Here is a 21,687-nt window from a genome sequence, read left to right as displayed (position 1 = left end):
TGAAAAAAGAAAGAGGAAAAAAATGGAAAGAGATTTTCTTCTCTTTGTTGCTTCATGCTTGTGAGTTGTGAGAGATTCAACTGGGTTTTGGTAACACGTAACTAATCTGTGGTTAAGCTAATCTAATTTTTGTTGGCATTATAATTGTTCCACGCGCCATAGAGATCCATTCTCGTGCATAATTCGTCCCAGCAAAAATGATGTCTCCAGGGAAAGTCTCTGAAGATCGGGGATCTCCCCATTTCAGGTAATGCACAATACCCTAAACCCCTATGCTTGGTTCCATAGAAACCTCAGGTAAATTAAATTTTGAAGTTGAAGGTTTTTGTTTTAGTGTGCTTCTAAGCTTAGATTGAGTTTCCGTTGTTTTGTTGCACTTTCTCATTCTCAGGAAGTTGGAGATAGTGCCTTATGTTAATTGTTTTTTGTCCATTTGGGTTAGTGCAATAATTTTTTGCTGTTAATGTTCTTTGTAGAAATGGGGATTTTTGGGCACTTCAATTGACTCTTAGAGTTCTGTTTGGTTTCCTGGAAAGCTGGGAAATTGAAAACAATTTTGGAGGACATAGAGATGTTTTGAATTTTGTATGCTCACTAAACCTGTTATGTTGGGCTATGTTGAGTGGAGACCGCTTCTAATTGCTGGTTTGGCAATAAGCTTCCTTATTGGTGATCGATGTGGATTCAAGCTTTCTTTAAGGCACTACTGCTGTTTAGCTACTGGTCTTCTGGGTTGTCCTGCCCGGCAGTTTGTTTACGGGTTTATTAAAATTTATGTTGTAGCTGAGATGCTAATGGACTTGATATTATGCTATGCAAGTGTTTATAAATTGTTCCTTTTCCATTTTACCTCATATGTAGCCTGGTCTTTCCTTTAATGCATTCCTCATGAATATCCTTTACCAGTTACCATTGGGGGAGAATATCTGAATAATATGATGGAATAAATCTGACTGTGACCTTTAATATTTAGAAAACTAAGACGCTTGCTTTCTTTCTTTTTTAAGAAAGATTTTGTCAATATTTTCGTGTGTTTCTCTTGGCTTCTTCTTGATTATCAAAACTTGTTATACCAATGATTTTGTGTTCATGTAGGCACACCCCTTTACAGATAATCCATATTATTGGCAACCTCTTGAGAATATGGTCAGTTTATTCCATGTACCGCTATTTGACTCAGACGGGAGCTCCAGTCATTCTTTTTTTGTTCTGTTGTCTGATACCAGCATCCATCCTTTTTTTAATACTGCAAAAGCCTTGGAAGGGCAGGCCACTCTCAAATCAACAGGTTAAGTAAAAACATCCCTATCACTGTAACTACATGATAAAGGCATCAAAGAAATTTACTCATATGATTAGTATATTCCTTATGTAGTGAGATTCACTTTTCAGGTGGTGCCTTCTATAATAAACGGTGGCATAACAGCTTTATACTTCATCATGTGGGGAAAAGGCCTCAAATCATGTGGACCAGTCAGGTTGGTTTTCTAATGCTTGATGAAGATTTCAACTTACACCTGGGTGTTTCTAGTGCCTACTCTCCCTATCAAGTGCATGCTTAATTCCTTCTTCTTCTTTTTTTCCCTGGTTTTCTTCACATGAAGAGTGATGCTTTGCAATTTATTGGATAATATAGAGACCTTGCATTATAATAAGATTGAGGTGAAATCTTCCTCCCCTTAGTACAATGTTCCTTGTAATATTCTCCTATTTTGATTGAGAAATAAACGGTTAATAAAGTGTGTACTTCGATAGCTGAAGGAGGTTTGGGGTTCAAAATTTACTTGTGTTCAACTGGGCTCTCTTGGGGAAGTGGTTGTGGCGCTACATTCATGGCCTTATGGAGGGCGGTTGTGGATTTAAATATGAGAGTGCTTGGGATGGGTGATGTTCTAATGAGGTTCATGGATTGCAAGGAGTGGGGCTCTGGAAGAATATTATGAGGGGTTGGGGGAGTTTTCTAGCCACATTAGGTTTGAAATGGGGGATGGCCCCAAAATCCGTTTCTGGCATGATGTTTGGTGTGGGGCTCAAACTCTCAAGACATCTTTTCCGGACTTGTTTAGCATTGCCCGTTTTAAAGGATGATGTTGTGGCAGACCATTTGAAGCTTTCTAGTCCCGCCCATCAGTGGAATATTAATTTTCTTAGAGATCATGAGAGATGGATCATTTTACATCACTTTTGACTTTGTTGTATTTTGTTAGAGTAAGACAGAGCGATGAGGATAGACGTTGTTGGATTCCTTCCCGGAGAGGGTCGTTTGATGTTAGATCTTACAATAAGGTTCTTGTTCCCCATGATAACACACCTTTCCCTTGAAGAGTTTTTGGCGGAATACATGCCTGCATGTATTGTGTATGTATCTTTGGCCCTTTCATAATTTACTGGGATTGCTCTCTTACTGTGTCCTTTTGTTCTGGATCCCTCAATGCTTCATATGTTGGCTCATACCACATTATAGGTGCTTTAGGTTCAAGCTAAATGCTCAAGCTGCCATCTCATTAATATGCATTTGTGGATGATTCCCTAGGCTGCAATCATTTTCTCTTTGGGCAACTTATTTACTGTTGCAAATTTATGGCCTAAGAGAGGTGGTAGGTAATTAAGTGTGGCAAGTCAATACCTTATTCTATTGAGGACTCTTGCAATGTCCTGAATAAGCAGCTAATTACGTAAAAATCGAGTTTTCCAAGATTGCTGAGCTGTGACCTAAGTTGCAATTTCATCTTATAAATCCATCATAAAAAATGCTATAAGTTTTATCATCTGCTATCTCTTGCAAACTATTCTACATGGTAAAGATCCCAATGGCTTGAACTTAAATTAGGAGCTTATGATGTCCCCTCCCCCCCCCCCCCCCCCCTGGAGATAATGTCTAGGACCCCTTTACTTAAATCTATTTGTTGTGGGCCACTTGATCTTTGATCTTCTTCTTACATCACTTGATAAAAAATGCTGTCACTTGGTTCCTTCTATTTCCTTGATCGTTCATAATGTATGTTCTTTCTTGTTCATGGTCTCTATCTGTTAGTTGTTACCATTCGTTTCGTTGTATATGTAGAGCTATATTGGCGGAGTATTCTGGTGCTGTTCTTGGAGTATTATCTGCAGTATTATATGGGCGGAGGGGCAATGTTTGGAAGAAGGTAGCTTGCTCTAATATGCTTCATATCATGGTTTTAGGTTTTGTGACTGATGTGCTTTGTATCAGTAAAAGATTAATATATTAGAGCACATATTTCTCCTGTCAAATTGATATCAGTCTTGTAAGAGTCACTAGTCATTTTAACATGGATGCAAGGGTTTTGCCTGTATAGTCAACCATAATGTTGGTCAATGAATTACATTGGTAGAAGTGCTGGACTTTTTTTTTGTAATAAAGTTCTATTTTTAAGTAAAATATTTACATAAGGAATCAAAATGAGATATCTTTGCCATCGCTTCTCATCAATGAGAACAATTTGATTGGAGCATAATAGATATTTTGAAGGCAATAGATATCTTTTCTTTAAATACTCAGATGGATGTTTCCTCATCTTTTACCAGGTAGGCGGCCTTGTTGCAATGTTGGCATCTTTCTACTTACTAGCTCAAGGGTGGGCCATGGCGACATACTCCCCATTTTATATCCTCTTTTACGTCAAATTTTTCTCAAACTGAAATTGTGTTTAGCTGATATATATAGTGTTTGAGTATTCTTTTGCTTACTTTCCTCATTTCTTTCAGTCCTCTCCTTGTTTATTGTGAATAATAAGCATATTTTCAACTTTATTGTTATTGTGAGCTTAACCTGGAATTACCATTTAAAGATAGCCCTGATGCTGAGGTTCAGACAGAACAAGTGTTGGGTGTGACAGAAATGGTAGTTCCTATTTTTGCTGGAGTCTTATCGGCATTGAGAAGGGTGATTGCCCGGCGCGTGTCTCTCAAGGTGTTGATTTTCAGCTAAATGCGGTTATCTTGTGCATTCCCTGTTGGCCCATTTATTTCGAGTACATTTTTCCCCCTTTTGTAATTGATGTAAGCTACTTAATATCCATGACAATATAATATTCTAACCATTTGCTGCTTTCAGAATCAACTTAAAAGACGGCTTCATGCTATAACTATTGCTTCTGCAACATGCTTTCTATTTCCTGTGGCCATGTGGGACATGATCATAGTAAGTGTGACAGCACTCTTTTAGTCATAGGTTTCTTGATTGACATTTAGTTGCTTCCTTCTCTCTTCTCCTTTTTTTTTTTTTTTTTTTTTTTTGCCGCTTCCTTTTTTCTTTTTTTTTATCTTTTTCTTTTTTGAGCATTTAGGGATCACCTTCTGGTAGCAGTGTGGAGTTGCCATTCTCAGCTTGGGCTTTTTTGAGCACTATTCTCTTTGGAGTTATCTTGATATTCTATGTTGACAGTATTGCAGAAGAAAGGTACCTTACATGTACCCTCCTTAATTCTGCTGTCCTTTACAATTTGGGTTTGTAATTCTTTTTTTTTTTTTTTGATAAATACTTGGGTTGGTAATTCATGCAAACAAACCAGTGCAGAAGAGTGATTATATTAATGTGGAAGGAGCAAAAACATCAAAAGGGAGTCGAAAAAGACACGGATATAATTTATAAGAAAAGACATGGTTGTTAGAAAGGTAAATGGGGACATGGCCTTAGATAGGGTCAAGTTGCATGAAAGGATCCATGTAGCCAGTCACAATTAGTTGGGATTAAGGATTGGTTGAGTTGAATGGAAAGGAATATGCACATATACATGCTTGAAAATGTAACTGTTCAAGCTTTTTAGGGGATCAGATTTGATGGTCTCACCCTTTAAATAGGCTCTTCATTGTAAATATTTTATATATATATATATATATATATATATATATATATATATATAAGTAATTGGCCTCAATGGGAGAGGGAAGGGGAGATTTAAACTAGTGACCTTTGCTTCGTAAGGCGTAGTCCGTAGCTAATTGAGTTATTCCTTGGGGTTTCATTGTAAATATCAAACAATTTATATCCATTTTGTTCTTTTTAATGATAGAATTTATAGAGTTTTCCAGCTCTAAAGAAAAGTAGTATGAGCATCATCAGACTGTCAGATTCTTGACTTGGTTGTTACACTGTACAGTTATGGGTCCCTATAAGCCATATACTAAGCTCAATATTATTGATAATTTTTCTTTCTTCTTTTACCTTTTGATCTGTCATGGAAAGGCTGAGATATGATTTCTCTTGTGAAAGCAATCCAAATACATAGAAGAGAAATATGCTGATATAGAATGTGATAACGAGATTGTATTGACTATATCATTTCTTTTTCAATCACTTTTATTGCTATGGTGCTTATATACTATGATTAAAAGTGTGAAATTAAAGGAGAATACTGGTGAACTCCAGTAGAAGTTTTTTAGAGTTTGAGAACTATATAATTTGTTGAGATAAAGAAAAGAATAATAAATTTCAGTTTTCATATATTTAAATAAAGTTGATGGTTGAAGCATTGAACATTTCCTTCATACTGCTTTGAATTGTTCAAAAAGCTTAGTTGAGATATTGATAAATGCAGAACATGTTTTCATATAAACATTCGCTGTTTCATTTATCTCGCTTACAACCTGTGTTTTATTCTCTCGATTCCATTTTTTTTTTTTTTTTTGTAAGCAAACTAAATGGAACTCATATTAAGCTTCTTTGCTGGAAAAACTTCTAAGATAGTCCTGATTCTCTTAATGCTGTTTGAAAGAAAAAGACATGAAAGTTTGTCAACCATTGCATCAGCCTTTGTCATGGTGATGTTTTGCTTGAACTAATATGACGGCATGATTGAAAAGCATCACTGCTTTTGAATCAATTATGACTCCACATTGGTCTAAAATGGTTCTGTTGTCTGTGAACTCTTTGCAGTTATGCTTGACATGCCTATTGACTGGCTTTTTGTCTCTCTTGCATCTCCTTTTTTTAATTTTTTTTTTCATCTTCAGTTCTCTCTCTCTCTCTCTCTACACAATATAAAGTGTATCCTGATGCTGTTTTTGCATAAATGTTGCTACAAGCTCTTCTATTGTAAATGTTTTCATTTGAAAATATCTCATGATTTTAGGGTATACTTAAGGGGCTCATAAAATGATTGGTATGACTCTCATTTGTTTGTAGATTACATATGGTTTTCTCTTCTCCGAGGCATTTAATGGTAGCTGGAGGATGCATCATCGTCATGGAGGTTGTGTACAAAATGGACTTCTCTCTACCAGGCTTCCTAATTTGCTGCTTACTTTTAGGCTTTGGTATGTATAGAAAGTTATTTTTCATTTTTCTTTGCAATTTTTACTAAACTGAACAATTCATTGGTGCAGAAGGTGTCTTTCGGATTTTTTTTTTTTTTTTGGATCAGATTGGTGGTCATTTTTCAAATTGGGAAATGTTGAAATGACCTTTATAATATGTGGCCTCGTTGCTAACAAATTAATTCATTTTTTGCTGGTGCTACTATGTATTCCTTTTTCATCTTCAGAACAAAATTTTCCATCAAAGATATACAATTTTGTGTAATAAATTAAACTGAAATACATCTTAAGTAACAGCCACTATTTCACATTTAAATGTATGCATAGTACTTTATTTAAATAATATCATATCTATTTTAGACATTTGTCTTGATCTGGAGAAGGTTGAAAACTTGAATCAATGTACCTGTTGTAGCCTCAAATTTCTAATACAATCTTTCCAAGCAATTAAGAAAGTCATAATTGGTCATAGGACCATTTTGCATAGCAATTAAGCAATACTTTACACTTTTTAGTCTTAGTAATACTCTTCAATCTCTCTAACTTTAGCTTCATCTCTTAAAATCCTAAATATTTTTCCCCCTTTTTTTTTTGGAACTTTCTTTGTTGGATCATGACTGCAATATTGTTGATTGTGTTTTGGATCAACTAGCAGGAGTCTATCATCATCATCAGACTGAAAGACTGATAATGCCTCTATAAGTTAGCTATTGTTGTTATTTGATTTCCTCAAGGTCCATGTGATCCACTTAAGTTGAAGCTGGATAATTTACCTACATTGTTCTCATGGAATTAAGTCTTTGGTGTCAAAGAGATGATAATTTAAATAATTAATAAACGGTAGTGTAAAAATCTGATTCAATTAAAGAAGATTGAAGCATCTTAGGTCATAGACTCAACATTTAACCCTAACTGTTGGCTCCTAAAGATGGTATCTACATCTTTGAAGTACGATCCATCAAATTGTTGGCCTCAGTTTCCATTTGAATCCCATGGTAAAGAAAGATGGCCATTAATATGCGACTACTAGCAAAAGGTTTATTATTTTAGGAGGAAATGCTGCTTTATCTAAGTATGTGTCAAGTTTTTTTTCTTTTTTTTTAAAAGTTTTTTCCTTGTTTTCTCTGACGAAAGAGGCTTTGCCATTCTTTCTTCATATTTCCTTTCTCAGCTATAGAGTTTGTTTCTTATTGATGGTGGGGAAAAAGGTGTGTTAAGCAAGGTTACTGGAAAAGGTAAAACTAAAGTGATAAACTTTTATGCAAAGCGGCTCGCATAAAACACACTGTTTCCTCTGGATTGGAATATTGATCCTATCATTTCATTAGAGACGTCAACTCCATCCTTCACAAATTCCCACCCTGGTCGGGTAGAAAAATCCATCACAATGTCAATGTGACTGCACATAATCTCACTCTTTCCTCCGGAGGAATTCCCATTTCTTCCCTTCCTCAGGTATTGAACCCAATCAGTGAGCTCAAACCTCTATGACCTTTTTTTTTTTTTTTTTTTTGGTGATACTTATCAAAAAAAAAAAAGTTTGTTCCTGTTTTTGTATTTTCCCAGGGGAAAAAAAAACATAAAACACTGTTCTGGTGTCAGCATCTGGCATGAATTTGTTAATAATTTAGCCAACTTCTGTGACTTAGTGTTTTCATGTGCATTTATTCATTTCTGCTCCTTTTTCTTTTTGATAATTAATTGTACATACTTTATGTGGAAACGTGACTAAATTTGTAGGGATATATGAGGCAACTTCTTTGGAACGTACAAAGAAAGATTCTGTTCAAAATCCCAATCTATCAAATGGGGTGTTAGACGACGAAAACCAAGTGTCTCCGCTTCCAATTTGAAGTATGTTTCTTATTCATATACAGACTTTTTATGTTTATGCAATAATTTATATTGATTGTTTATTGTTACTTTAGTCTCTGATTGTGAAACTCTTCTAAGTTTGAATGTATAGCTGGAGTCCAGGGGCCAAGGATTACACATCACACATTGAAACTGAATAGACAAAAAAAAAAATCACTATGCACTGGGAGCACAATAACAACAATGTGCCTTTGAATTTTGATATATGGGAAACTTATGGCGTGCATATGTAATGGGTGAAAAGTTAAGAGTAGACTGCTGTTGTAGTGTGTTGGTTTGGGTGAGGGAGTTTATGAATTTCTCATCTCTGACCACTCTATATTTTCGTGCAGTTGTCAATGTTTGAGTTTATTTATATCAAAACTCAAAAGGAAAATTTGTTGTGTTGGGGATATGTTGATTCTTTATAACCAGATGGTGCGTAGCAGGAAGCAACAAATATATCTTGCATCAGTCACTGGGAACTACCAGTCAAATACTTGATTTTTGAAATGCTCTGACACACCCCAAGCAAACTGTTGGTTGTTCGGATGTTGAGGTGGCTTCGTTATATTGGTCCATACAGTTTAGATGGTTAAGATTTACACTTACCTGCTGAAGGAATAGGCCTGTACCAATCTGAGAGGAGTGAGAGATAAAGAGTGCTTTCTCTTACAATTAAATTGTTGAACATTAACGCTACCGACTTTCTTGTTAACCAATGGAATTCTCTTGTAATGGTGGTAGTCCTTTTTATGTGCCCAGCTGTAGAGAAGTATTGATGTTCTGTTAATTTTCAGTCTTCTCAATACATTATTTTATTTCTGTTTTAATTAAAATTATTTGAGGACTAATTTTAACAGAGAGAGAGAGAGAATGGAATTTTTTTTTTTTTTGTCTGACCCATTAAAAACATTAACTGTGGGCGTTACTTAACTGGCAAGAGTAATACTAGAAACCACAATTTGATCTCATAAATATCTTACAATGGTGATGCAGTTACAATCAACTTTTGGAATTATTTTTTAACAAAGATTGATTCAAGGATTGATAAAGATTGTTACATCAACATTGTGGATAATTATGAGATAAAAATATAGTTTATAGGATTACTCTTGTTGGTCAGTTTTAAGGATTTTCAACCCAAACAAAATTGTTCTTTAATGGTCAAATAATACTATAATAGGACAAGTACATGATTGCAAGAGTGACTTCAAACTACGGACACATTTGGTATGTAGAGTAGACTTCTAAAATAAAAGATTATTATTATGAAATAACCATTTGGTAGCACACTAATCTTAAAAATTAGGGGTGCAAAGGCGGGCGGTTAAAAACTGCCCGCTAACCGCTAACCGCTAACCGCTATAACTGCCAACCGCCTAACCGCATTAACCGCTAACCGCCTAACCGCTATAACCGTCTAGCGGTTAGCGGTTAGCAGTTATTGGGTCTACTAACCGTAACCGCTAACCGCCTTTTTATATAATATATTTTTATAATTATAATTATAAAAATATTTATACATATAACATAATCACTTGATAATTAAATCACAATTTGAGTATTAATATATTATCACTATAATTTATATGATTATATGATATAATCACTTGATCATTAAATCACAATTTTTTTTAAAAAATAATTAAATCACAATTTGAGTATTAATATATTATCACTATAATTTATATGATTATATCACATGAGATTGATCATTAAATCATTTGATTATATAATAACAAATTATACATATATAATATGACATAACTCATAAGTATACCAATTCATACTAATACAACAATTAAATATCTAGAGACTTATTTCCAATGTATGTTATAAACTTATAAGTCTATATATGTTATAAGTCTATATAAGTCTACATATGTATATGAATAATATAAATGTATAATATCAATACTTAATCATATGATTCGATGACAATTCAAATACTTTATTCAAGACTTCAAGTGAATCATATTATTAATGTACAATGATGATGTGATTCGTATAGTATCAAATTATGTAATTGACATTGGATTAAATAATGACCAATGTGTTACTTATAAACACATTTTAAGTATTAATGTATTATCATTATAATTTTAGTAATTTATATATTATCACTATAATTGATATGATTATATCACATGATGACTTGATCATTAAATCATATGATTATATAATAATAAATAATACATATATAATATGACATAACTCATAAGTCATAAGTCTACAAGTTAATCATATGATTCATGTACAATGATAATCACAATTGATTCAATTGAATTAAACAATATATTACTTATAACTATAAGTCTACAATTTAATTAAAGCATTATTAGATACTTTACGAATTTAGGATTTAGGAGTTTGAACATTACCATTTACCATTAGATATTAAGTTCAATTAAAAAAAAAAAGATTATAAGTAAATATGATAAGAATTTAAATAATTAATCATATGAATCATATGATGTAATTTAATGAGACTATATAATTATATAATATCAAATTAAGTAATTGACATTAGATTCAACAATGTGTTACTTATAATCACAATTGAAGTATTAATGTATTTTTTGAACATTTTTTAGAAAAAGAAATTTAACCATTTTTTGAACTTATTTTATATGCTTTGTGTTGAACTTTTTTTATATATTTTTTTTTATGTTGTGACAATTGTCTGAAATCTGAACTTTTTTTTGTATGTTGTGTTGATTTTTTTTTTTTAAAAAAAAAGTTAACCGGTTATGATTTAATATTTAAGAAAAAAATTTTAAAGTACAAGTAAATGTAAATTTTGGGTCAAATATTTTTTATTTTTCAATATGGACTCTTTTTATAGCAATTGGGCCCAAGAAGATATTAAAAATACAAGAAAAAAAAAATGAGGGTAAAAAAAAGCCAAAAAAGATAAGCCCAAAACTCCCTAAAGAAAGCCCAAAAAGCCCAAAAAAAGCCCAATTTTAAAAAAGCGGTTAGCGGGCGGTTATCTATTTTGCTAACCGCTAACCGGCGGGTTGCGGTTAGTGAAATCTACTAACCGCTAAGGCGGTTACGGTTAGCGGTTATTGCCACTAACCGCTAACCATAACTATGAGGAGTCGATTGGGGGCGTAACGAGATGCTCTTAACATGCGGCATCTCAGCCATTAAAATGTTTTGAGACATCCAAGTCCAACCGATCCTCGTCGTCTCTTTCCTTTTCAAGGATTTGTTTCTTTTTAAAATATTTCATAGACTTGGAGGGAAATTATTTTCACACCGAGGACTAAAGAAGAAAGGATAAAAATATCCTCCAAACCAATTTGGAAGAAATATCTTCTAACCCATTTAAAATAGTGTTAAGTGCCATAAATATTTAAAAAAAATGACCCTTAATCCATATAAATCTCAACTCAATTCAATCAAGTCTTACAATTTCCCGCTGCATTAAAGATTTCAAGTAGAGGGCATAAATCCTTTTTCAATTTTCTTTGAAATTCTATCAAAAATCATATTTGTCGTTCAACGTTTGAGCTCGAACTTCGCCGAGAACCCTTCCATGCCAGTCCCTCTCTTTCACAATTGCCATCTGCCGCTAAGGAACTCGGTCTCCTTTGTGTGCAAACACAGCTACAGCTTCAGCAAACAAGAGCAAACCCAGAAGCGGGATGGGTTGAAATTCATTCGTGGCGTGAAGCTCTTGAAGGATCTAAGCACTTGGGGCATTGGAGGCCCTTGCAATCATTTCGTCCAGGTTTACAATCAAACCCAGCTTGTTTCTGCTGTCAGGTACATTCTCGTTTTCTGAATCATTTTATTTGGTCTTAAATGACATTCATTTCTGTCTGCTTCACTCTATTCTGTATGGTTTTCGTTCTTAAAATAATGCAGATACTGTCATGAGCATTGCATACGATTCGTTGTTATTGGTAAAGGCTCAAATTGCCTCTTTGACGACATGGGTTTTGATGGTTGTGTTATTCTAAACCGGATTGAGTTCTTGGAGACGAATGAACCCGGAATTTACAGAGTTGGAAGCGGTTTCCGATTTAATAAATTGGGCATCAAGTGTTCGAATGAAGGTTTCACAGGCCTTGAATTTGCCGGAGGAATTCCTGGGACTGTAGGGGGAGCAGCTTATATGAACGCTGGAGCCAATGGGCAGGTAAATTCTTTTACTAATTTTTGAAGAAATGGGTTTTTTTTTCTGAAAGTGTTTCACGATAGAAGGACTAAAATGGGTTACCAATATTCCTTGTGTTTGAAGGTGACTGCTGATGTTGTTGATAGCATTGACATTATAAAAACTGATGGAAGGTTGCAGACACTTAGCAAAATTGATCTTAACTTTGGCTACCGGTCATCCTCATTTCAATATATGGAAGACTTGGCAGCCATTGTTGCAGTCACATTCCGGCTGCACCCCTCAGGATCATCACAGAAAAGGCTACAGGAGTATCTAAAAAGGTGGTCTTTAAAAACATTTAGGGAGAAATACCGTAGAGGGTTTTTGAAGTTTAATCTTTTATCATATTAAATTGGCCAAATCACTTCTTATAAGTATATTCCGTTATCAAATCATTCCCTTCGTATACTGTTAGGGTTATTAACGAAAATTGTGATACACTGATACGTAAGCGTAAAACTACGCCAAATCTAGTAATTTACATGCACATAAATGCCACTTGAAAAAAATACATAAAATCCAAAAACCAAAAATTAGGGAAAAAAAAATAAGAGAAAAGAAAATGAGGGAGAGAGAGGTGAGTGGGTGGCCACTTAACCAACCGTTATACACTCACCTCCGCCAACAGAAGGGTAGGTGGATCAGTCTCCTCCTATCAACCCTCCGAGGGTGAGGGTGTGGGTGAGGCAACTCACCCACGTCGCCTCACCCACACCCTTACTAATAGAGGATATAGGTGAGTCGCTCTCTAACAACCACGTAGCATTCCGTTACGCCTTCGCTAGTATGAGGGATACGCCCAACCCAAGTCTTTCACTGGTTGGTTGGTAGAGGGCATGATTAGGTCGTCCCCCACCCACCAATCAACAAAAGGCATGGAGGGCATGCATGGATGGGGTGATCAACCCTCACTTGCAAAAGGCTTTGCCCAACCCACACTGAAGGCTAGTAGGAGTAAAACAACCATATCTAGTGATTTAATGAAGGAAAGCTTGATGGTGTAGGAAACTTGATTCAAAGGACTATAATTTTGTATTTCACAAAACAAAAAAATACAAAACAAAACAAAACAAAACAAAACAAAAAAAAAAAAAACAAAAAAAAAAAATCAAATTCCAACATTTACTAGGTCAAAATGGGTAATCAATAGAAGTCAAAAAATTTGGTATAGAAAGTTCGCTTGATATTTGCTCAAGCGAACTTGTGATTAGTCATGGGAGATTGGGACAGAGACCTCTCTAGACACTTGCTCGAGGAATCGTGAGTTTTTACTTAGTTTTCCTATAATTCCTAGTCTTCTAGGATTATAGAAGAGTTTCGAGTTATTGTGCTTGTAAATTCTATTTCTCACTACACTACGATGCATCGCCCTTCCACACCCTCCTATTGTTAGTGGGTGAGATCTAACCCATCCACACCCACGCCTTCGTAGGTTCATTGGTGGGAGATGAGCCACCTCTCAAGGTGTAACTAGAATTTCAGGTGGGAGGGGACAAAACTAAAATAGATCTTTTTTAGGGGTTTCTTTTTTTTTTTTTTTTTTTTTTTTGTAATTATTTCTTTGGTCATGTGGTATGCTGAGGTGGCATTTTTGTACACGTGAAACTAATTAATTGGTGTTTGATTCGGTCTTACGTATACGTGTCATACTGCACATACGTTAAGGAGTGATTTAAACAATTTTAAACTCTAAAGAGTGATTTGCTAAAAGATTAATCCTCGGAGACCTCTACAGCATTTTTTCCCAAAAATTTAAACGCTTCCTTGAAGAATTTTGTTTACTAGGAGATGCTTAAAGTTGTGGTCTAATTTACAGGAGGAGAGTATCTCAACCGATGGGGGAAAGAAGTGCTGGGTCAGTGTTCCAAAATCCTTGCCATTTGGGAGTTGCAGCAGCTGAGTTGATTGAGAAAGCTGGATTAAAAGGTTTTAGAGTGGGAGGAGCCATGGTGTCCAACATCCATGCCAACTTCTTCATAAATTTTGGTGGCTCAACTTCTCAAGACATGCTTGACCTCCTTGCTACCGTCAAGGAGAAGGTTGATCAGAAGTTTGGAATACAACTTAAGGAAGAAGTATTATATGTATATCCATATTGTGATGATTTGAATCCAAACAGAGACAAATTGACTAGTCATGTAATATTTGATCAAGGGAAACAAGAAAGCTGATTCATTAATATCTGATGACGATGTTGAAACAATATTCATTCCAATTAGAGTTTCGAAAATTTTCAAATTCATAAATCCATTGCTTGATTGATTCTGCAAAGTGAATCATGAGCATGCCTTGTCAGGAACTTCAGGAACTTTTGCTCACTGCTTTGGTGATGAAATGAGTAAGGATTCCAATGGGACAAAAAAGCAGGCAGAGAGAAACTGAATGCCGAGTCTCAATTTGATTTTCCTGCCCATCAATAAAAACTTGCCTGTATTCAACAAAGTGTCAGAACTACTTATCAAAAAAAAAAAAAAAATCAATAAAATGTGAGAACTACAAATTGCGTGTCGGGATCTGGTCGTATCGAGGCATGGGTATAAGACTATATATGTCAACTCTAACCCGGCCCATTTAATTAAACAGGTCAGATTCCTCAATCTTAACCAGCTAATTTCGTGTTGAGTTCATAGGTCATGTTAAAAATTGCCAACCCTAACTACAAAGAGAGAGAGAGAGAGAAAGACCTTGCAGCAAAGAGATCTACAACCAACAAGTGAATCCATGCAGAAGCTAAAGTCATCTCACTTGAGAACATCTTTGCGATGCTAGGCAGCTGCACATAGTTACACAGGAAAAGAAAGTATGAGAATAATCCAATTTTTTCTTTCAATAAAATATAAATGTGTAGTAATACACACACCTCTGGCAGTAAGTATTTACTTGCAAAAATCATCTGGATTGTTTCAGGCGTCCAAGAAAGGTATAATAGATATGCATATAGAAGTCCAAGAACAATGAAGGGTATGCTGCTTTCCACAGATTTTTTAGTCTGGATGCATGATTAAAATAATTAGGAGCTTCAGTTGATATTAAGCACAGGTAAAATAAAATGGATTTACAACCTAGTGGAACATATGTGATTTTAGCAAGAAAATGACAAAAATAGAAATTCATGAATCAATAATATAATATTCAAGTAAGGTCTAAATGAAGGGATAAGCACCCGATATTACAAGAATCATGTGATCCACGAAAGACAAAATAAATTATTAAGAAATTCAACTGGTGCAGCAGAAATGAATTCAATGCAGTTTTCAGAAAAATAAAGCATTGATCTACATATCTGGAACTTCACATCAATGCAGGAATTATATGCAAAACTCATGAAGAAATTGTATGATCTACATGATAAATAGAAACTGAAGAACCGAGAGAGAAGCATGACAATTAATACCAATCTCAATTTATATAAGAAACATACCAGTTCAGCTTTTGGAGCCAGAACCATGAGGGTATAAAATGGAAGAACAGCTACTGTTCCCAAAGAAAAAACACTGCTAGCAAGTTGAGAACTTGACAACCCTGCAAAATGAATAAAAGACTAGATAGGTAGACAACACAGCATAAGGAACAAGAAAGTCATCGCTGACACAAACAATGAAGGGAGCTTCTGCTCAAGCTCACAATAATAGCGTGTAAAATGCCATTGGAATATTTGAGGCATTACAGTTCATCTCTGGCCTTTAGATGAGTATTAATTTTAGACGAATTTAAAGTCCATGTATTAACCGAAATAGAAAATAAACTAAATTAGATGGATTCTCTATTCATTCAGAAGTATATGGATAAACCTAAAACGCCAACACTAGAAAGCTGCAAACTGGAATGCTGAAGGAGCCTTTAAAGGAATACGAATTTACTAGCTTATATTAGTCATTTAAAATGTCATTGCAATAGTCTATCAAATCTTAAATCTGGAATGCATAGAATGTTAAATGAACGTCATTTTTCTCAAGGAACTAATAACAGTTCCAAATCTCATTTACATCTTTCTTTAGTCTTGCTCAATTTTTTTTCTTGCTCAATTTTGTTCTCCAGTATGTGAACTGCATCTTATATGGTATATGTACATGAAAAATGCTATGCTTACAAACAAATTTTACAAAAAAACTTTTATAACATGATGTGGCACAATATGATTGGGTTTCTCAAAAGTTGAATTTATCTCATTTCCAATCATGTTGTGCCACATCATGTTCTAAAAGTTAGTTTGTAAAATCTTGTTTGTAAGCCTAGCATTCCTCTATATACATACATGTGTTATGCATTTTTGTTTTCATACATATATAGATGACACAAAAAATATGATGGAGCACGAGGTTTTTTCTTCAAACATTCCATCCTAATTTCTCATCTCATGTACCCCTCTCAAGACTTTCCTAAAACAAATAAATAATGGAAGAAGAAGGATTAAAATCAGCTATGCAACTTGAAGAATAGCACCTACAGTAGCAACTATTAAGTAGTAGAAGTGGGAGAAAATGGATTACATGAAGCATATACTCCCGAGCTTTTTTGATAAAGAGCACATCTTGCAAGTTTTGGTTTAAAAATAACTCTTGATCCTCCTATGAAACTCCATTCACAGTGTAAGTCGACTCCCACTCTCGCAACCCGTTGGCCACAAAGTTCAGAGACATTACTTCTTAGAGAAAACCCTGTTCTAACATCCCGCCAAGGTCCTATAGACTGCCCAAAGAGGTCAATCTGAAAAAAGAAATTTGAGACTTAAGTGTATGGGATGCCCGCAAGTTCAGGAAATATACACAAAGTCAGTAAAGTGAAAAAATCAAGAAATAGGGTTAGTTATGTGTTTTATCATGCTAAAACTCTGTAGTGTAACAAAAGCTAATGATAATGTCCAATAAAAAATATATACAGATGGGAAGATGGATAGAGAAGCATATTGTTGCTTACATTGTTTACCCTTGTAGAGAAAGCATAAAACTGATTTTTATGAATAATAATTTATTGAAAGAAAAGGGCAAAGCCCTCGAACACGAAAAGTATACAAGAGAGGCAAACACTTTACAAGCATCTAAAATCTTAAGGAAAAAAAAAAAAAAAAAAACCAAGACTTAACATATACGAATACGAGAAATTAGGATCAAAGACTACAACCTAATCCAAGAGAGACCTCAAAACCGAGGATTTTAAACAAAGCACACTGGACTCGTAGTCTTCAAAGAAGTGCCGATTCCTTCCTCTCCAAAAACACCACACAAGGAATGCAAGAATAACGTTCCAGATAGCCTCTTTGGGAGGACCGGACCCCTCCCTCAAGTCTTCCAACAATTAAGTAGCTCTAGGATATTACTCGGCATAGCCCATGAAACTCCAAACCTGTTGAGAACCAAGTACCAAAGATCACTAATGTACTCACAATCAAGAAAAAGACAATTAACGGTCTCCTCATTCTTTTTGCAAAGGCAACACTAGTTTACAAGAATGAAACCCCTCATTCTAAGATTATTTCCCGTGAAGATTTTACCCAAAGCTACCGACTACCGTCCATGCAAAGAAAGCCATGTGGGACGGGGCCTTAACCTTCCAGACACATTTCCAGGGGAACATGCAAGGCTCTTCAAACTATAAAGATTTGTAATAGCTCTTCACTTCAAAGCCATGATTCTAGCTAGGGTCCACAACATTCTAACAGCCTCCCCCATATGTGTCTTCATGGATTATAGTAAATTAAGAAAAGAGTCAAGAGATTCAAGCTCCCAATTTCGAACTGCCCAAGTGAAACTCAAATTTCAATGAGTAAAAGCTCCAGAAGAAACCCAAAAATCCGACACCAAGGCCTCTTTCTCGCAAGCTATCAAATAAATTTCAAGGAATGAACACTTATAATAGTTGCTCCGCACCACAGATCTTGCGAAAAGCAGATACGGGAGCCTTCCCCAACCTTGAATGAAACACAATCGAAGAAATTCCTACAGCCACTCCAAATATTCTTTCAAAGGCACACCCCATTGGGCCCTCAAGCTTCCTCTGAACACCATTCCCCTCCTTGTATCCCATACTTCTCAACAATCACCTAAGAGAATTCTCCTCTTGCATGAGTCTCCAAAGCCATTTCCCCATAAGAGCTTTGTTGAACAGCATGAGATTTTTAACTCCCAACCCTCCTCTAGAAACTAGGGAACAAATAGTCTTCCAGTTCGCTAGATGAAACTTAGGCTCACCTCTTGGACCGTCCCAAAGAAAGTCTCTTTGAAGACACCCCAATTTCCAAGCCATACTAGCTGGTAAAGGAAAAAAGGGACAAGTACGTCGGTAAACTGGATAACATACTCTTAGTAAGAGTAAGGCGACCAGCCCGAGACAAGTATATCTTCTTCTAACTAGCCCCAGGGGAAGACCCAAATATTTCATAGGAAGAGAAGAAACTATGCAGCTGAGCCAATCGACTAGATCTTCCTGATGTGGAAACTCCCCTACTGCAACTAGTTAAGATTTGCGAAGATTGACCTTCAAGACCAAAATGGCCTCAAAACACAGTAGAATGTAATCCAAGGTACAGATTTGATGACAATCTGCATCACACATAATAAGCATGTTGTATGCAAAAGAAGGTGGGATATTTCCAGAAGTAGTGTATGGCGTCAAAACCCATACATGCATCTTTTAACCCAATCTGGCTTTACATTTTTTTCTCGCATGGGGAGTTGAGATGAGAGGGGCATTCACTGTGACAACACAGAGGACACCCTCCTTGCAAGAAGAATCAACCTCAGAAACTAACTAAAACTGATGACATGATTAAACACTACAGAGCATCAGAACGTTCATGAAATTCTACTTTAAATGTCACTTTAGAACTTAAAACCAAAGAAATTACATGTACTTATCTCACTGATATTCTCTTCTTCTTTTTTTAAGTCAATCTCACTGATATTCGAAATAGAGGAAAGGTCCCATCTAGCAGTTAGTCAAATATTATATAATTTATGAGAATAATAACACAACATGCTCAGAGAGAGAGATTCTTACATATTTGACACCAAAGTAATATTATTTAAAAACGTGAGAGGAAATAAAATTCCACATCAAGTAATGATTGAGCAACAAGCACATGCATGACCATGTAATCAACAATACCAATCACCATCCAACGAAACATTATACATTATATTATATAAATCAAAGGTACACTTCTATACTGCATATTGGAAATGGGCCTAAAGATAAAAAAGATGCAGGCATAAAAATCAGAGACTGTAAATACGATATGTCTTAAGTACTCTAAAAAGTTATTGCGTGTATAAGTTATTGACAACCAGTTTGGCCCCTTATTAGAATGGAATGAATATTTATAATTTTTATAGCATAGGAACAAATTAATCACCTTAACCAGGGCTATTGCAAAAGCTTGAACCTTCACCACAGCCGATGGGATAGGATCAATTTTTTAAGTATTCGCAAAATGCACCAATTTCAGATTTTATACGATGATGGCTGCCACTTTTGACTTTCTCCACTCCCAGTTATGAATTTGCTCACAAAATTGTCCGCAGAACTCAATGAACCAATTCAATCAAGCAAAGAAAATGGATATCAAATACAGAATTCAAGATGCCAAGAAGTAGAAATGTGTGTAAAACACTTGTAGTACATCCCATGCTAAAGTGGCTGGTTTTTATGATCAGAACCCCATTTGACATTACAAAGAGAAGCAAAACTGTATGCACAATCTATCACTTTATGATATCATATGGGGAAAACACCCATCTCAGATCTAGCAGAAAATTTTATCGGGAAAGATGTATAAATTGCACAATAAAGTTCACTTTTTTGGACAAACTATACCTAGCCACAAAACTGTAACTGGCAAAGGCAGAAGGAAAAAAGAAAAATCAATGCTTGAAAAGCAGAAAAAGTAAACCTTGAGTGAGATTGGAGAGAGGCAAAGGCGAGAAGAGAAGCCCATGTTTTGAAGACCCAGATGGCTGACAACGAAGACAACAGCAATGGCTTCTTCATGAGCCAATATATTATTACTATATAGAAAACGCAGAGTCCATGACGGTAAAGGGGACAGCTTTCCCACTCAGAGCAATGCAGTACAGACACGCAGCTTATTTGAGAGAAAGGCAAAGATGGGGATATTGCGCACTAGCTAAGAGCTAAGTCTGGCATGGAAGCACTACAAGCCCCCCCACTTGCCCAAACTTTATCTCTTTCTCAGCGGTAGTGGCCAGATAGAAAACTTTAGAGCCCTGAACAGTGAGGGTATCCCTCCTCCTGTTGGTGACTTGGTGTGTATAGTTTTTGTTGGGCATGTGCAATGTCAGCAACTTGTACATATCTTATTGATCAGCTGGATACAGATAGATCAATCATAAACATTTATGTAAATGTAAATCATCCTACTTTTAGAAATTTAATGTTGTCATCACTAATGTGTTATTTTTACGACATAAATTATGAGAATTTTCATATCCTATTAGGAACTCAAAGCATTTTGAGTTTTTATAATTGCGATTGAGCGTTTTTAGTAAGTGCAATCGATTGTACTAACAGAAACAATAATAAAACTTTTTGTAACTGCGATCGATCACTTTACTAATTGCCATCGATCACACTCGCAGAACCATGAGCTGCTACTGATTGTTGAAAAGCAATTAGAATAGTTAGGAATTAGTTTCCTTTCTGTTAAGTTGGTTTGTATATAACAACTTTATTGTTATGTAATTAGCCGTTAGTATATGCTATATATACACTCTAAATGTAAGAAACTGAATTCATTCAATACGAACAGAAAATTCTCTCTCAATTCTTAAGTTTACAAACTTTTCATTTTGTTAAGTTTCTGTTCTTGTTATATCCAACATTTGAAAGTCACATGCGGTTTTTAGCGTATGAAAAATTCTTTAGGACGTGAAAAGAACACATGTCACTTTTAAAAGCTGAATTTGAAGAATTTCTTACTACCCAATTTGTAAGAAATTTTGTTACTTTATTTTCATTGGATTGTTTTGAATTCGGGACCCAAATCACCATCACTTTGTTCGTAATTTGCAGAACCTAAAAAGTAAAACAAACCAAATCCACTCATTTCTCTATTTTTAGAATAAATGACTCCATTGTTTCCAATAAATGTATGCACTTTTCCAGTAAATTTTACAATTTCCTCTATTTTTCCTTTTTTCACAAACTCTTCTTTTTTGCAAAATAAAAAAATAAAATAAAAAAAATATCACGAACGTGCAATTCTATCATTCTTCCTACGTCACACTTGTCAATATTCTCCTTACAATTTAAAAAATTAGTATATAAAAATGCCACCTAAGAAAAGTTGATGGGAGACAAAAAAAAAAAGAAAAAGAAAAAGGGAGAAATTGCTGTCTAGCTCATAGAAAGAGCCAGTATGGTAG

At 35.1% G+C, this 21,687-nt stretch overlaps 3 protein-coding genes across 4 annotated transcripts; 2 read left to right on the top strand and 1 right to left on the bottom strand.

Moving 5' to 3' along the window:
• The first annotated feature begins 21 nt into the window (after positions 1–21).
• On the top strand, positions 22–8,890 carry LOC132183262 (zinc transporter). 2 transcript variants are annotated; one of them, XM_059596663.2, is made up of 11 exons: positions 22–247; positions 1,096–1,288; positions 1,393–1,478; positions 3,065–3,149; positions 3,550–3,628; positions 3,804–3,934; positions 4,079–4,165; positions 4,311–4,423; positions 6,149–6,279; positions 8,020–8,133; positions 8,487–8,890. In XM_059596663.2, the coding sequence occupies exons 1-10, from the start codon at positions 198–200 to the stop codon at positions 8,130–8,132; spliced, it is 1,068 nt and encodes a 355-aa protein (XP_059452646.1). In that variant the 5' UTR covers positions 22–197; the 3' UTR covers position 8,133; positions 8,487–8,890. The 2 variants fall into 2 exon arrangements, with proteins under 2 accessions (XP_059452646.1, XP_059452647.1); XM_059596664.2 differs by having other exon boundaries at positions 8,246–8,890.
• A 2,718-nt stretch (positions 8,891–11,608) lies between these two features.
• LOC132180634 (uncharacterized) lies at positions 11,609–14,478 on the top strand. Its single transcript, XM_059593525.2, has 4 exons — positions 11,609–11,910; positions 12,013–12,286; positions 12,389–12,588; positions 14,124–14,478. The coding sequence occupies exons 1-4, from the start codon at positions 11,681–11,683 to the stop codon at positions 14,476–14,478; spliced, it is 1,059 nt and encodes a 352-aa protein (XP_059449508.2). The 5' UTR covers positions 11,609–11,680.
• ABA4 (abscisic acid (aba)-deficient 4) lies at positions 14,465–20,558 on the bottom strand. Its single transcript, XM_059593526.2, has 6 exons — positions 20,196–20,558; positions 16,798–17,014; positions 15,729–15,829; positions 15,168–15,296; positions 14,992–15,080; positions 14,465–14,735 (listed from the first exon to the last, which is right to left on the bottom strand). Exons 1-6 carry the CDS (start codon positions 20,238–20,240, stop codon positions 14,609–14,611), a joined length of 708 nt encoding a protein of 235 aa, XP_059449509.2. The 5' UTR covers positions 20,241–20,558; the 3' UTR covers positions 14,465–14,608.
• Between the last annotated feature and the right edge of the window lie 1,129 nt (positions 20,559–21,687).

This window comes from Corylus avellana, chromosome 5 (genome assembly GCF_965113065.1).
Source record: "Corylus avellana chromosome 5, dhCorAvel1.hap1.2, whole genome shotgun sequence".
NCBI classification, from domain to species: domain Eukaryota; kingdom Viridiplantae; phylum Streptophyta; class Magnoliopsida; order Fagales; family Betulaceae; genus Corylus; species Corylus avellana.
The sequence above is the reverse complement of the archived record's forward strand: the minus strand, read 5'-3'. Positions and strand labels throughout refer to the sequence as shown.